Source organism: Anomaloglossus baeobatrachus, chromosome 6, assembly GCF_048569485.1.
Source record: "Anomaloglossus baeobatrachus isolate aAnoBae1 chromosome 6, aAnoBae1.hap1, whole genome shotgun sequence".
Lineage (NCBI taxonomy): Eukaryota > Metazoa > Chordata > Amphibia > Anura > Aromobatidae > Anomaloglossus > Anomaloglossus baeobatrachus.
In genome coordinates, this window is record NC_134358.1 from 570944366 (window position 1) to 570957142 (window position 12777).

Genomic DNA, 12777 nt, shown 5'->3' on the forward strand with positions numbered 1-12777 from the left:
CGGTGTCAGAGAGGGGTCTCCCATCTACAGAGGCGATCACCAGCGGTTTTTCTAGTGGGAGAACAGGCACCTGGTACTTATCCACCGTGGCCTGCTGGATGAAGTTGCCTGCTGCTCCGGAATCGAGATATGCCTCTGCCGTGAACCGGGTCTCTTCTGTAGTCACTTGAACAGTCAATGTAACGGAGTCTGAGAGAGTCCCAGCACCTAGGGTGGCCTCTCCTACCAAGCCTAGGCTTTGGAGTTTCCCGGCTTCTCGGGACAGGAGCGTAGCAGGTGTGTGCCATCTCCGCAGTAGAAGCAGAGACCCTTTGCTAGTTGTTCTGCTCTGCGTTGCTCAGACTGCCTCAGGCGGTCAATCTGCATGGGCTCGTAGGTAGAAGCGCCAGGTGACGCCGACTGGGGAGCGATGGACTTCAGTGTTGGGGAGGAGTGCCGTATCGGACGCCTCTTGCGGGACACCTCTTTGGATCGTTCCTGAAAGCGAAGATCCACTCGGGTCGCTAGAGCGATCAGGGCATCCAGGGTGGAAGGCACGTCACGACCAGCCAGCTCATCCTTAATACGGCCCGAGAGTCCCTCCCAGAAGGCGGCGGTTAGGGCCTCATTGTTCCACCCTAATTCTGAGGCCAAGGTGCGGAAGCGGATAGCATATTGGCCCACCGTCATAGTCCCCTGACGTAGCCTGAGGAGCGATGAGGCGGACGCGAAGGTGTGTCCGGGCTCGTCAAAGGTAATACGAAAAGCCTGCAGGAATTCCTGGATGTTGGTGGTTACCGGATCCTCCTTCTCCCATAAAGGGTTCATCCAGGCCAGTGCTTCTCCCTCCAGATGGGACATCACAAATGTCACCTTGGCTTGGTCGGAGGCAAACAGGTGCGGAAGCAGCTTAAAGTGGAGGGAGCACTGATTCAAGAATCCTCTGCAGGTCTTAGGATCTCCGGCATATCGGGGTGGAGAGGCCAAGCGGAGTTTAGCAGCTTCCGAGGAAGCCGCCACGGGAACTGCGGCCGTGGACTGTGCTGTAGAAGCCTGAGATGCCAGGGACGTGGCAGTTGCTTGCAGCGTGTTCAGACGGACATCCACCGAGGACATGAAGGCCAGCATGCGGGACTGGGTCTCGCGCTGTCGCCCGAGTTCCTGCTGCAAGTTGCCCAGCTGGGCCGCTAGTGCTTCGGCGGGATCCATGGCCTGTTCTAGCTGTTACGTCCGGGTGGTGGAAACACTGGACCGTACACCGGTTCCCTTGGTGAGGCAGCCAGGCCGGTCACCCCGCCAGAGGGTCTTGATGCACGGCAGCCGAAGCACTATTGGAAGCAAGACAGTCCGTAGGAGAGCTGGAAAGTAGATGTCGCTGAGAACTCGGAGTTCTAGATGGTAGTCCGGGTGACGAGGCTCAGGGTCCGAGGCCGGGTTGTAGGGTCAGGCGGAATCCGGAACCTGCTGAGCGAGGGGACGGGTCCACCAAACGGAGCCAGGGACTGGAGACTGGCGGAGCTGCAGAGGTGGTGGAACTTCCGCCGAAGTCACCGTCAGTAGTACTGGAACGGACTTGGTCAGGACCGGCTGGCGTGGCAGGACAGGCTCTGCGAGACAGACAGGGGTTAATACTGGACACAGCAATACGGGGACCTGAACTCCTAGCTTACTATACACGTAGAACAGGCCCCGCCCACCAGGAAGGAGAATCCTAACATACCCTGTACCTGTCTATGCAATTTCCTGTTTCTAGGTGCTGGCCCTTTAAGAGAGGGTCAATGACCGCGCGCGCGCCCTAATGTGCATGCGCGAGGCCCGTGTGCCAGAAGCCAGTCCAGGGAGCGATGTAGAGGAAGCAGGAGTGCCCGGCTGAGTGTCCCTCGTCGCAGAGGGGCGCCGGGAGCGGGGAGCAGGACACATGGAGGGCGCAGGCGAGGAAGAGGAGGCCGGGGCCGGAGTGGTGAGCAGGGGACGCCGCCGGGAACCGGGGAGCGGGCCACGGGGACCGGACAGCGGAGCACGGGGACCGGGAAGCGTGACAATATGCACTGTGTGTGCTCTGTATATAGTATATATGCACTGTGTGTGCTCTGTATATAGTATATATGCACTGTGTGCGCTCTGTATATAGTATATATGCACTGTGTGTACTCTGTATATAGTATATATGCACTGTGTGTACTCTGTATATAGTATATATGCACTGTGTGTACTCTGTATATAGTATACATGCACTGTGTGTACTCTGTATATATGCACTCTGTGTACTCTGTATATAGTATATATGCACTGTGTGTACTCTGTATATAGTATATAAGCACTGTGTGTACTCTGTATATAGTATATATGCACTGTGTGTACTCTGTATATATGCACTGTGTGTACTCTGTATATAGTATATATGCACTGTGTGTACTCTGTATATAGTATATATGCACTGTGTGTACTCTGTATATAGTATATATGCACTATGTGTGCTCTGTATATAGTATATATGCACTGTGTGTGCTCTGTATATAGTATATATGCACTGTGTGCACTCTGTATATAGTATATATGCACTGTGTGTATTCTGTATATAGTATATATGCACTGTATGTACTCTGTATATAGTATATATGCACTGTGTGTACTCTGTATATAGTATATATGCACTGTGTGTACTCTGTATATAGTATATATGCACTGTGTGCGCTCTGTATATAGTATATATGCACTGTGTGTGCTCTGTATATAGTATATATGCACTGTGTGTACTCTGTATATAGTATATATGCACTGTGTGTACTCTGTATATAGTATATATGCACTGTGTGTACTCTGTATATAGTATATATGCACTGTGTGTGCTCTGTATATAGTATATATGCACTGTGTGCACTCTGTATATAGTATATATGCACTGTGTGTATTCTTTATATAGTATATATGCACTGTATGTACTCTGTATATAGTATATATGCACTGTGTGTACTCTGTATATAGTATATATGCACTGTGTGTACTCTGTATATAGTATATATGCACTGTGTGCGCTCTGTATATAGTATATATGCACTCTGTGCGCTCTGTATATAGTATATATGCACTGTGTGTACTCTGTATATAGTATATATGCACTGTGTGTACTCTGTATATAGTATATATGCACTGTGTGTACTCTGTATATAGTATATATGCACTGTGTGTACTCTGTATATAGTATATATGCACTGTGTGTACTCTGTATATAGTATATATGCACTGTGTGTGCTCTGTATATAGTATATATGCACTGTGTGCACTCTGTATATAGTATATATGCACTGTGTGTATTCTGTATATAGTATATATGCACTGTGTGTACTCTGTATATAGTATATATGCACTTTGTGTGCTCTATATATAGTATATACAGTCAGGGCCAGAAATATTTAGACAGTGACACAAGTTTTGTTATTTTAGCTGTTTACAAAAACATGTTCAGAAATACAATTATATATATAATATGGGCTGAAAGTGCACACTCCCAGCTGCAATATGAGAGTTTTCACATCCAAATCGGAGAAAGGGTTTAGGAATCATAGCTCTGTAATGCAAAGCCCCCTCTTTTTCAAGGGACCAAAAGTAATTGGACAAGGGACTCTAAGGGCTGCAATTAACTCTGAAGGCGTCTCCCTCGTTAACCTGTAATCAATGAAGTAGTTAAAAGGTCTGGGGTTGATTACAGGTGTGTGGTTTTGCATTTGGAAGCTGTTGCTGTGACCAGACAACATGCGGTCTAAGGAACTCTCAATTGAGGTGAAGCAGAACATCCTGAGGCTGAAAAAAAAGAAAAAATCCATCTGAGAGATAGCAGACATGCTTGGAGTAGCAAAATCAACAGTCGGGTACATTCTGAGAAAAAAGGAATTGACTGGTGAGCTTGGGAACTCAAAAAGGCCTGGGCGTCCACGGATGACAACAGTGGTGGATGATCGCCGCATACTTTCTTTGGTGAAGAAGAACCCGTTCACAACATCAACTGAAGTCCAGAACACTCTCAGTGAAGTAGGTGTATCTGTCTCTAAGTCAACAGTAAAGAGAAGACTCCATGAAAGTAAATACAAAGGGTTCACATCTAGATGCAAACCATTCATCAATTCCAAAAATAGACAGGCCAGAGTTACATTTGCTGAAAAACACCTCATGAAGCCAGCTCAGTTCTGGAAAAGTATTCTATGGACAGATGAGACAAAGATCAACCTGTACCAGAATGATGGGAAGAAAAAAGACTGGAGAAGAAAGGGAACGGCACATGATCCAAGGCACACCACATCCTCTGTAAAACATGGTGGAGGCAACGTGATGGCATGGGCATACATGGCTTTCAATGGCACTGGGTCACTTGTGTTTATTGATGACATAACAGCAGACAAGAGTAGCCGGATGAATTCTGAAGTGTACCGGGATATACTTTCAGCCCAGATTCAGCCAAATGCCGCAAAGTTGATCGGACGGCGCTTCATAGTACAGATGGACAATGACCCCAAGCATACAGCCAAAGCTACCCAGGAGTTCATGAGTGCAAAAAAGTGGAACATTCTGCAATGGCCAAGTCAATCACCAGATCTTAACCCAATTGAGCATGCATTTCACTTGCTCAAATCCAGACTTAAGACGGAAAGACCCACAAACAAGCAAGACCTGAAGGCTGCGGCTGTAAAGGCCTGGCAAAGCATTAAGAAGGAGGAAACCCAGCGTTTGATGTCCATGGGTTCCAGACTTAAGGCAGTGATTGCCTCCAAAGGATTTGCAACAAAATATTGAAAATAAAAATATTTTGTTTGGGTTTGGTTTATTTGTCCAATTACTTTTGACCTCCTAAAATGTGGAGTGTTTGTAAAGAAATGTGACAATTCCTACAATTTCTATCAGATATTTTTGTTCAAACTTTCAAATTAAACGTTACAATCTGCACTTGAATTCTGTTGTAGAGGTTTCATTTCAAATCCAATGTGGTGGCATGCAGAGCCCAACTCGCCAAAATTGTGTCACTGGCCAAAGATTTCTGGACCTAACTGTATATAGTATATATGCACTGTGTGTACTCTGTATATAGTATATATGCACTGCGTGTATTCTGTATATAGTATATATGCACTGTGTGTACTCTGTATATAGTATATATGCACTGCGTGTATTCTGTATATAGTATATATGCACTGTGTGTACTCTGTATATAGTATATATGCACTGTGTGCACTCTGTATATAGTATATATGCACTGTGTGTACTCTGTATATAGTATATATGCACTGTGTGTACTCTGTATATAGTATATATGCACTGTGTGTATTCTGTATATAGTATATATGCACTGTGTGCACTCTGTATATAGTATATATGCACTGTGTGTATTCTGTATATAGTATATATGCACTGTGTGTACTCTGTATATAGTATATATGCACTGTGTGTGCTCTGTATATAGTATATATGCACTGTGCGTATTCTGTATATAGTATATATGCACTGTGTGTACTCTGTATATAGTATATATGCACTGTGTGTATTCTGTATATAGTATATATGCACTGTGTGTATTCTGTATATAGTATATATGCACTGTGTGTATTCTGTATATAGTATATATGCACTGTGTGTACGCTGTATATAGTATATATGCACTGTGTGCACTCTGTATATAGTATATATGCACTGTGTGTACTCTGTATATAGTATATATGCACTGTGTGTACTCTGTATATAGTATATATGCACTGTGTGTATTCTGTATATAGTATATATGCACTGTGTGCACTCTGTATATAGTATATATGCACTGTGTGTACTCTGTATATAGTATATATGCACTGTGTGTACTCTGTATATAGTATATATGCACTGTGTGTATTCTGTATATAGTATATATGCACTGTGTGCACTCTGTATATAGTATATATGCACTGTGTGTATTCTGTATATAGTATATATGCACTGTGTGTACTCTGTATATAGTATATATGCACTGTGTGTACTCTGTATATAGTATATATGCACTGTGTGTACTCTGTATATAGTATATATGCACTGTGTATATAGTGCGGCTGCTGTGTCTGAGATTATAATAATGATGCTCATGTGTATAGCAGATAATATGTGGTAACTTTCGCAGACCATGAATGTCTGATCCCCGGTTTCCGCTGTGTCACTCTGCAGGTCGCTCTTTGTACTCCTGACCGCCGGCTACAAGAAGACAGTAAGCAAACTCCGGTGACGGTGATGCCAGGCAGGTACGACCGGGTCCTGCTCTTCAATGATCTGCTGGTTTTCCTGCAGGTAACGTCACTGAGCGCCATCATGTATAGCCGTATAGTATAATAATTACCGCCTGTTGTCACACTGTGTCCTGCACCGGTGACGGCAGAGACGGATATTGTCAGTGCAGCGTCCAGGCCTGATCCGGGCAGATCAATATAGAGACCAGGATCATCTAAAGACTGGGATGAGACGTGCGGAGGGACTCCCCATCATTCACTGCACACAGGAGAGGAGGAGGAGGAGGAAAACAGATCGTACATTACAGGGGACCCGTCACTTCCCATAAATGTATAATTTTATGTCATGGTGTAAAGGCCGCTGTTCTCCTGAATCCGGCGATGCCTTCCTTTTCTTCCTGCTCCGCTCCGTTCCTGAGATATGGCCCTTTATTCCCAGTATATAAATCTAGCCTTTTCAGCCAACCGGGTGTGGTCCACAAAGAATACGCCCAGAAAGAAGAATGTGGACCACGCCCACTTGGCTAACAACGCTACAGCAAAAAGAGTGCCATATCTCAGGAACAGAGAGGAGCAGGAACACAAGAGGCGCCACGCCGGACTCCAAAGAACAGCGGCGTTTACACCAGGTCATAAAGGAGGGGACGAGTCCTTTAATCTGAAGGCTGTCCTCTAAAGACAAGGCGCCACCTACTGGCCGCACCATGAATGTAACACAACAATAAATTAGGCGCAAATCACGTGACTGACGCTGCTCTTTTGTCTTAAAGGGGAATGAACCTCATATCTGTGACTTACAGACCGTCTGGGTGGACACCACAGTGAAGCAAAAGTCTGACCCAAACAGGTAATGATCCTTAAAGGGACAGTACAGCTGTAGAACGGCTCCTCTCCCCAATCTATTGCTCCCTGTTATCAGCCGATCAGTGGTCTTTCCAGTCTGGCCTCAGGATAGTCACCATCGAATGTCCGGTGTTGTCGCCTCGTGACGGGACTGACCCTCGCTCTCTGTTACAGCCACGTCTTCCGCATCGTCACCCCAGAAGAGGAGCTTTTCGTTTCTGCGAGGGAGCAGCATCATCAGGTGACGCATCGTGGAGAACGCTGCTCCTTCCTGATAGGACCCCATAGGCAGGATCTCTGCTTGCTGTCAGTGACTGAAACCTTCTCCCAGCTGCTGGAACGTTGCATTGTATCCAGACCGCACTGATACATTGTAACACACTGATCGCACAGTTCGGAGCTCCATAATGCTGAACTGGGGATGTGTCTTAATATGTTTACATTTGTTACCATTTTTGGGCTGCTGCTTGCTGTCAGTGAATGTGGATCTTCCTCATCAGCTAGTCCTGCTCACAGCTGAAGGTTTGTCGCTGTGTATCGGTGTGGTCAGCTCACCGGACTAGGTCTGGACTGGTTTCCGTTCACTGACTGCAATATCAGGAGGTGGCGGTTGTAGCAGATTTCGTGCCCTGTTCTGACTGGACGCTGCTGGTCTCCGCTCTGTGCTGCGGATGGGGGTGGAGATGTTATCTGCTTAAAGGGGATGTGTTTAGATCCCCGATCTGGTAATTCATGGGCATCCCAGTGATTGGACCCCCCCAGTGATTGGACCCCCCCAGTGATTGGACCCCCCCAGTGATTGGACCCCCCCAGTAATTGGTCCCCCCCCAGTGATTGAACCCCCCCAGTGATTGGACCCCCCCAGTGATTGGACTCCCCCAGTGATTGGACCCCCGCAGTGATTGGTCCCCCCAGTGATTGGACCCCCCCCCAGTGATTGGACCCCCCCCCCAGTGATTGGACTCCCCCAGTGATTGGACTCCCCCAGTGATTGGACTCCCCCCAGTGAATGGACCCCCCCAGTGATTGGACCCCAAGTGACTGGATCCTCAAGTGATTGGATCCCCCAGTGATTGGATCCCCCACAGTGATTTGATCCCCCACAGTGATTGGACCCCCCCAGTGATAGGACCCCAATTGACTGGACCCCCCAGTGATTTCATGCCCCACAGTGATTGGACACCCCCAGTGATTGGCGCCCAGTTATTTGGCCCCCTAGTGACTGGTCCCCCCAGTGATTGCCCCCCCTCCCCAGTGATTGGACCCCCCAAATTATTGTACACCCCAGTGATTGCCTTCCCCCCCAGTGATTTGGCCCTCACAGTAATTGCTCCTCCCTCGCCAGTGATGGACCCCTCCCAGTCATTGCCCACCCCCCAAGTGATTGGACCCCCCCAGTGATTGGACCCTCCCCCAGTGATTGGACCCCCCCCAGTGATTGGACCGCCCCCCTCAGTGATTGCCTCCCCCCATTTAAGAGTGTGCTCCTCATTAGTGACTGATCCTCTAACCTCGGCTCCGTCTGCTGCCCCGGCTTTAGGTGCTGTGGTCCTGGAAGGTGAATCAGCTGATACGGCAGCGTCTGGAGGGGGAGCGCGATTTCCCTTTATGGGGGAGAACAGGAGAATCCAGCGACCCCCCGACATCTCGGCTGTGTAAATACACGTACAGGAGCGAGGGCAGATACAAGAACGCGGCCTACGAGGGTGACATGTCCTGGGGGAAACCACATGGCAAGTGAGTGACCGGATCAGGAGGGCGCAGAACCCCCCGAAATCAGGGACTCCCTGGAGAATGAGACTGACAACTGACACTGCCGCCAGATCTGCTCCTGACGGGGTTGTCAGCGGCTCTCAGAGAGAGATCTGCTGACAACCCCAGAGCGAGCAGCAATGGCGACCACCGAGGTTGTCACCGCATTACTGAGGGTCCGAGGCCACAATATGGGGAAAACAATAATAAACCTTATAATGTTCTCCCTCCGCAGAGGAACGATCAAATGGGCGGACGGACGCAACCACGTGGGGGACTTCAATTTCGGTCAAGAAGACGGGTAACATACTGCAAAATACAAAAAAGGGGACAGCCACAGTGCCCCCATAATAACAGCGATATCCACAGTGCCCCCATAATAACAATATCTACAGTGGCCCCATAATAACAGCGATATCCACAGTGCCCCCATAATAACAGCGATATCCACAGTGCCCCCATAATAACAGCGATATCCACAGTGCCCCCATAATAACAGCGATATCCACAGTGCCCCCATAATAACAATATCTACAGTGGCCCCATGTCTCCTCTCCTCACACTGTCTGTATAATGTACACTTTCTCTTTGACTGCGCTCTGAGCTCCTCTCTCCTGTCTCTTCTCTCTTCTCCTCACACACTATCTGTATTCTGTGTACTGTGTCTCTACGACCGTGCTTTGAGCTCCTGTCTCTTAGCTTTTCTCCTCTCGTCAAACACTATCTGTATTCTGTGTACCGTGTCTTTATGACTGCGCTCTGAGCTCCTCTCTCCTATCTCTTCTCGTCACACACTATCTGTATTCTGTGTACTATGTCTCTATTACTGCGCTCTGAGCTCATCTCTTCTATCTCTTCTCCTCTCCTCACACACTATCTGTATTCTGTGTATTATAACTCTGAGATCCTATCTCCTTGCTCCTGCTTGGGCTTTTGTAGTGGCTATTAGTCGTCATTGACTACTTACTGGCTGGTGCGCTATAGAGTGTGGTAAGTGCAAGGCATTATGGGAAGCCGGCAATGCCGCTTCTGAGGTCGTGTGATCTTTCCGCTCTGCCGTATCTCTTACATGGCAGCCGCCAAGGTACAAGATTCCTTCAGATTAGTTGATAAATTATTTGAATCTGAAGTTTCATGAATTTCAAAAAATGTCGTCAAAATCTTTTCTCCAAATCTCTGCAGCGCAGCAATGATATGGACGGACGCCCGGCGTCTGCCTCCTCGGGGCTCTGCACTGTCCCTTATCCGAGCATTAGAAGCTCGCTCTATAGCATTGTCTCCCGGCGTCTGCCTCCTCGGGGCTCTGCATCGTCCCTTATACGAGCATTAGAAGCTCGCTCTATAGCATTGTCTCCTGGCGTCTGCCTCCTCGGGGCTCTGCATCGTCCCTTATACGAGCATTAGAAGCTCGCTCTATAGCATTGTCTCCCGGCGTCTGCCTCCTCGGGGCTCTGCATCGTCCCTTATACGAGCATTAGAAGCTCGCTCTATAGCATTGTCTCCTGGCATCTGCCTCCTCGGGGCTCTGCATCGTCCCTTATCCGAGCATTAGAAGCTCGCTCTATAGCATTGTCTCCTGGCATCTGCCTCCTCGGGGCTCTGCACCGTCCCTTATCCGAGCATTAGAAGCTCGCTCTATAGCATTGTCTCCCGGCGTATGCCTCCTCGGGGCTCTGCATCGCCCCATATCCGAGCATTAGAAGCTCGCTCTATAGCATTGTCTCCTGGCGTCTGCCTCCTCGGGGCTCTGCATCGTCCCTTATCCGAGCATTAGAAGCTCGCTCTATAGCATTGTCTCCTGGCATCTGCCTCCTCGGGGCTCTGCACCGTCCCTTATCCGAGCATTAGAAGCTCGCTCTATAGCATTGTCTCCCGGCGTATGCCTCCTCGGGGCTCTGCATCGCCCCATATCCGAGCATTAGAAGCTCGCTCTATAGCATTGTCTCCTGGCGTCTGCCTCCTCGGGGCTCTGCACCGTCCCTTATCCGAGCATTAGAAGCTCGCTCTATAGCATTGTCTCCCGGCGTATGCCTCCTCGGGGCTCTGCATCGCCCCATATCCGAGCATTAGAAGCTCGCTCTATAGCATTGTCTCCTGGCATCTGCCTCCTCGGGGCTCTTCACTGTCCCTTATCCGAGCATTAGAATCTCGCTCTATAGCATTGTCTCCTGGCGTCTGCCTCCTCGGGGCTCTGCACTGTCCCTTATCCGAGCATTAGAAGCTCACTCCATAGCATTGTCTCCCGGCATCTGCCTCCTCGGGGCTCTGCACCGTCCCATATCACCGCATTAGAAGCTCGCTCTATAGCATTGTCTCCCGGCGTCTGCCTCCTCGGGGCTCTGCATCGTCCCTTATCCGAGCATTAGAAGCTCGCTCTATAGCATTGTCTCCCGGCGTCTGCCTCCTCGGGGCTCTGCATCGTCCCTTATCCGAGCATTAGAAGCTCGCTCTATAGCATTGTCTCCTGGCGTTTGCCTCCTCGGGGCTCTGCACCGTCCCTTATATGAGCATTAGAAGCTCGCTCTATAGCATTGTCTCCTGGCGTCTGCCTCCTCGGGGCTTTGCATCGTCCCTTATCCGAGCATTAGAAGCTCGCTCTATAGCATTGTCTCCTGGCGTCTGCCTCCTCGGGGCTCTGCACCGTCCCTTATACGAGCATTAGAAGCTCACTCTATAGCATTGTCTCCTGGCATCTGCCTCCTCGGGGCTCTGCATCGTCCCTTATACGAGCATTAGAAGCTCGCTCTATAGCATTGTCTCCCGGCGTCTGCCTCCTCGGGGCTCTGCACCATCCCATATCACAGCATTAGAAGCTCGCTCTATAGCATTGTCTCCTGGCGTCTGCCTCCTCGGGGCTCTGCACCGTCCCTTATACGAGCATTAGAAGCTCACTCTATAGCATTGTCTCCTGGCATCTGCCTCCTCGGGGCTCTGCACCGTCCCTTATACGAGCATTAGAAGCTCACTCTATAGCATTGTCTCCTGGCGTCTGCCTCCTCGGGGCTTTGCATCGTCCCTTATACGAGCATTAGAAGCTCGCTCTATAGCATTGTCTCCTGGCATCTGCCTCCTCGGGGCTCTGCACCGTCCCTTATCCGAGCATTAGAAGCTCGCTCTATAGCATTGTCTCCCGGCGTATGCCTCCTCGGGGCTCTGCATCGCCCCATATCCGAGCATTAGAATCTCGCTCTATAGCATTGTCTCCTGGCGTCTGCCTCCTCGGGGCTCTTCTCTGTCCCTTATCCGAGCATTAGAAGCTCGCTCTATAGCATTGTCTCCTGGCGTCTGCCTCCTCGGGGCTCTGCACTGTCCCTTATCCGAGCATTAGAAGCTCACTCCATAGCATTGTCTCCTGGCGTCTGCCTCCTCGGGGCTCTGCACCGTCCCTTATCCGAGCATTAGAAGCTCGTTCTATAGCATTGTCTCCTGGCGTCTGCCTCCTCGGGGCTCTGCACTGTCCCTTATCCGAGCATTAGAAGCTCACTCCATAGCATTGTCTCCCGGCATCTGCCTCCTCGGGGCTCTGCACCGTCCCATATCACAGCATTAGAAGCTCGCTCTATAGCATTGTCTCCTGTCGTCTGCCTCCTCGGGGCTCTGCACTGTCCCTTATCCGAGCATTAGAAGCTCGCTCTATAGCATTGTCTCCTGGCGTCTGCCTCCTCGGGGCTCTGCACCGTCCCTTATCCGAGCATTAGAAGCTCGCTCTATAGCATTGTCTCCTGGCGTCTGCCTCCTCGGGGCTCTGCATCGTCCCTTATCCGAGCATTAGAAGCTCGCTCTATAGCATTGTCTCCTGGCGTCTGCCTCCTCGGGGCTCTGCACCATCCCATATCACAGCATTAGAAGCTCGCTCTATAGCATTGTCTCCTGGCATCTGCCTCCTCGGGGCTCTGCACCATCCCATATCACAGCATTAGAAGCTCGCTCTATAGCATTGTCTCCTGGCGTCTGCCTCCTCGGG

The 12777-nt window shown here is 49.4% G+C and overlaps 1 protein-coding gene across 4 annotated transcripts in view; it reads left to right on the forward strand.

Moving 5' to 3' along the window:
* Positions 1-12777, forward strand: part of ALS2CL (ALS2 C-terminal like) — a 197958-nt gene that overhangs the window by 121072 nt on the left and 64109 nt on the right. For all 4 annotated transcript variants that reach the window (XM_075315852.1, XM_075315853.1, XM_075315854.1 and 1 more), the window contains 5 exons: positions 6160-6279; positions 6989-7065; positions 7236-7302; positions 8602-8798; positions 9049-9114. In XM_075315852.1, coding sequence (XP_075171967.1) covers positions 6160-6279; positions 6989-7065; positions 7236-7302; positions 8602-8798; positions 9049-9114 — 527 coding nt within the window. The remainder of the gene's footprint in view (positions 1-6159; positions 6280-6988; positions 7066-7235; positions 7303-8601; positions 8799-9048; positions 9115-12777) is intronic.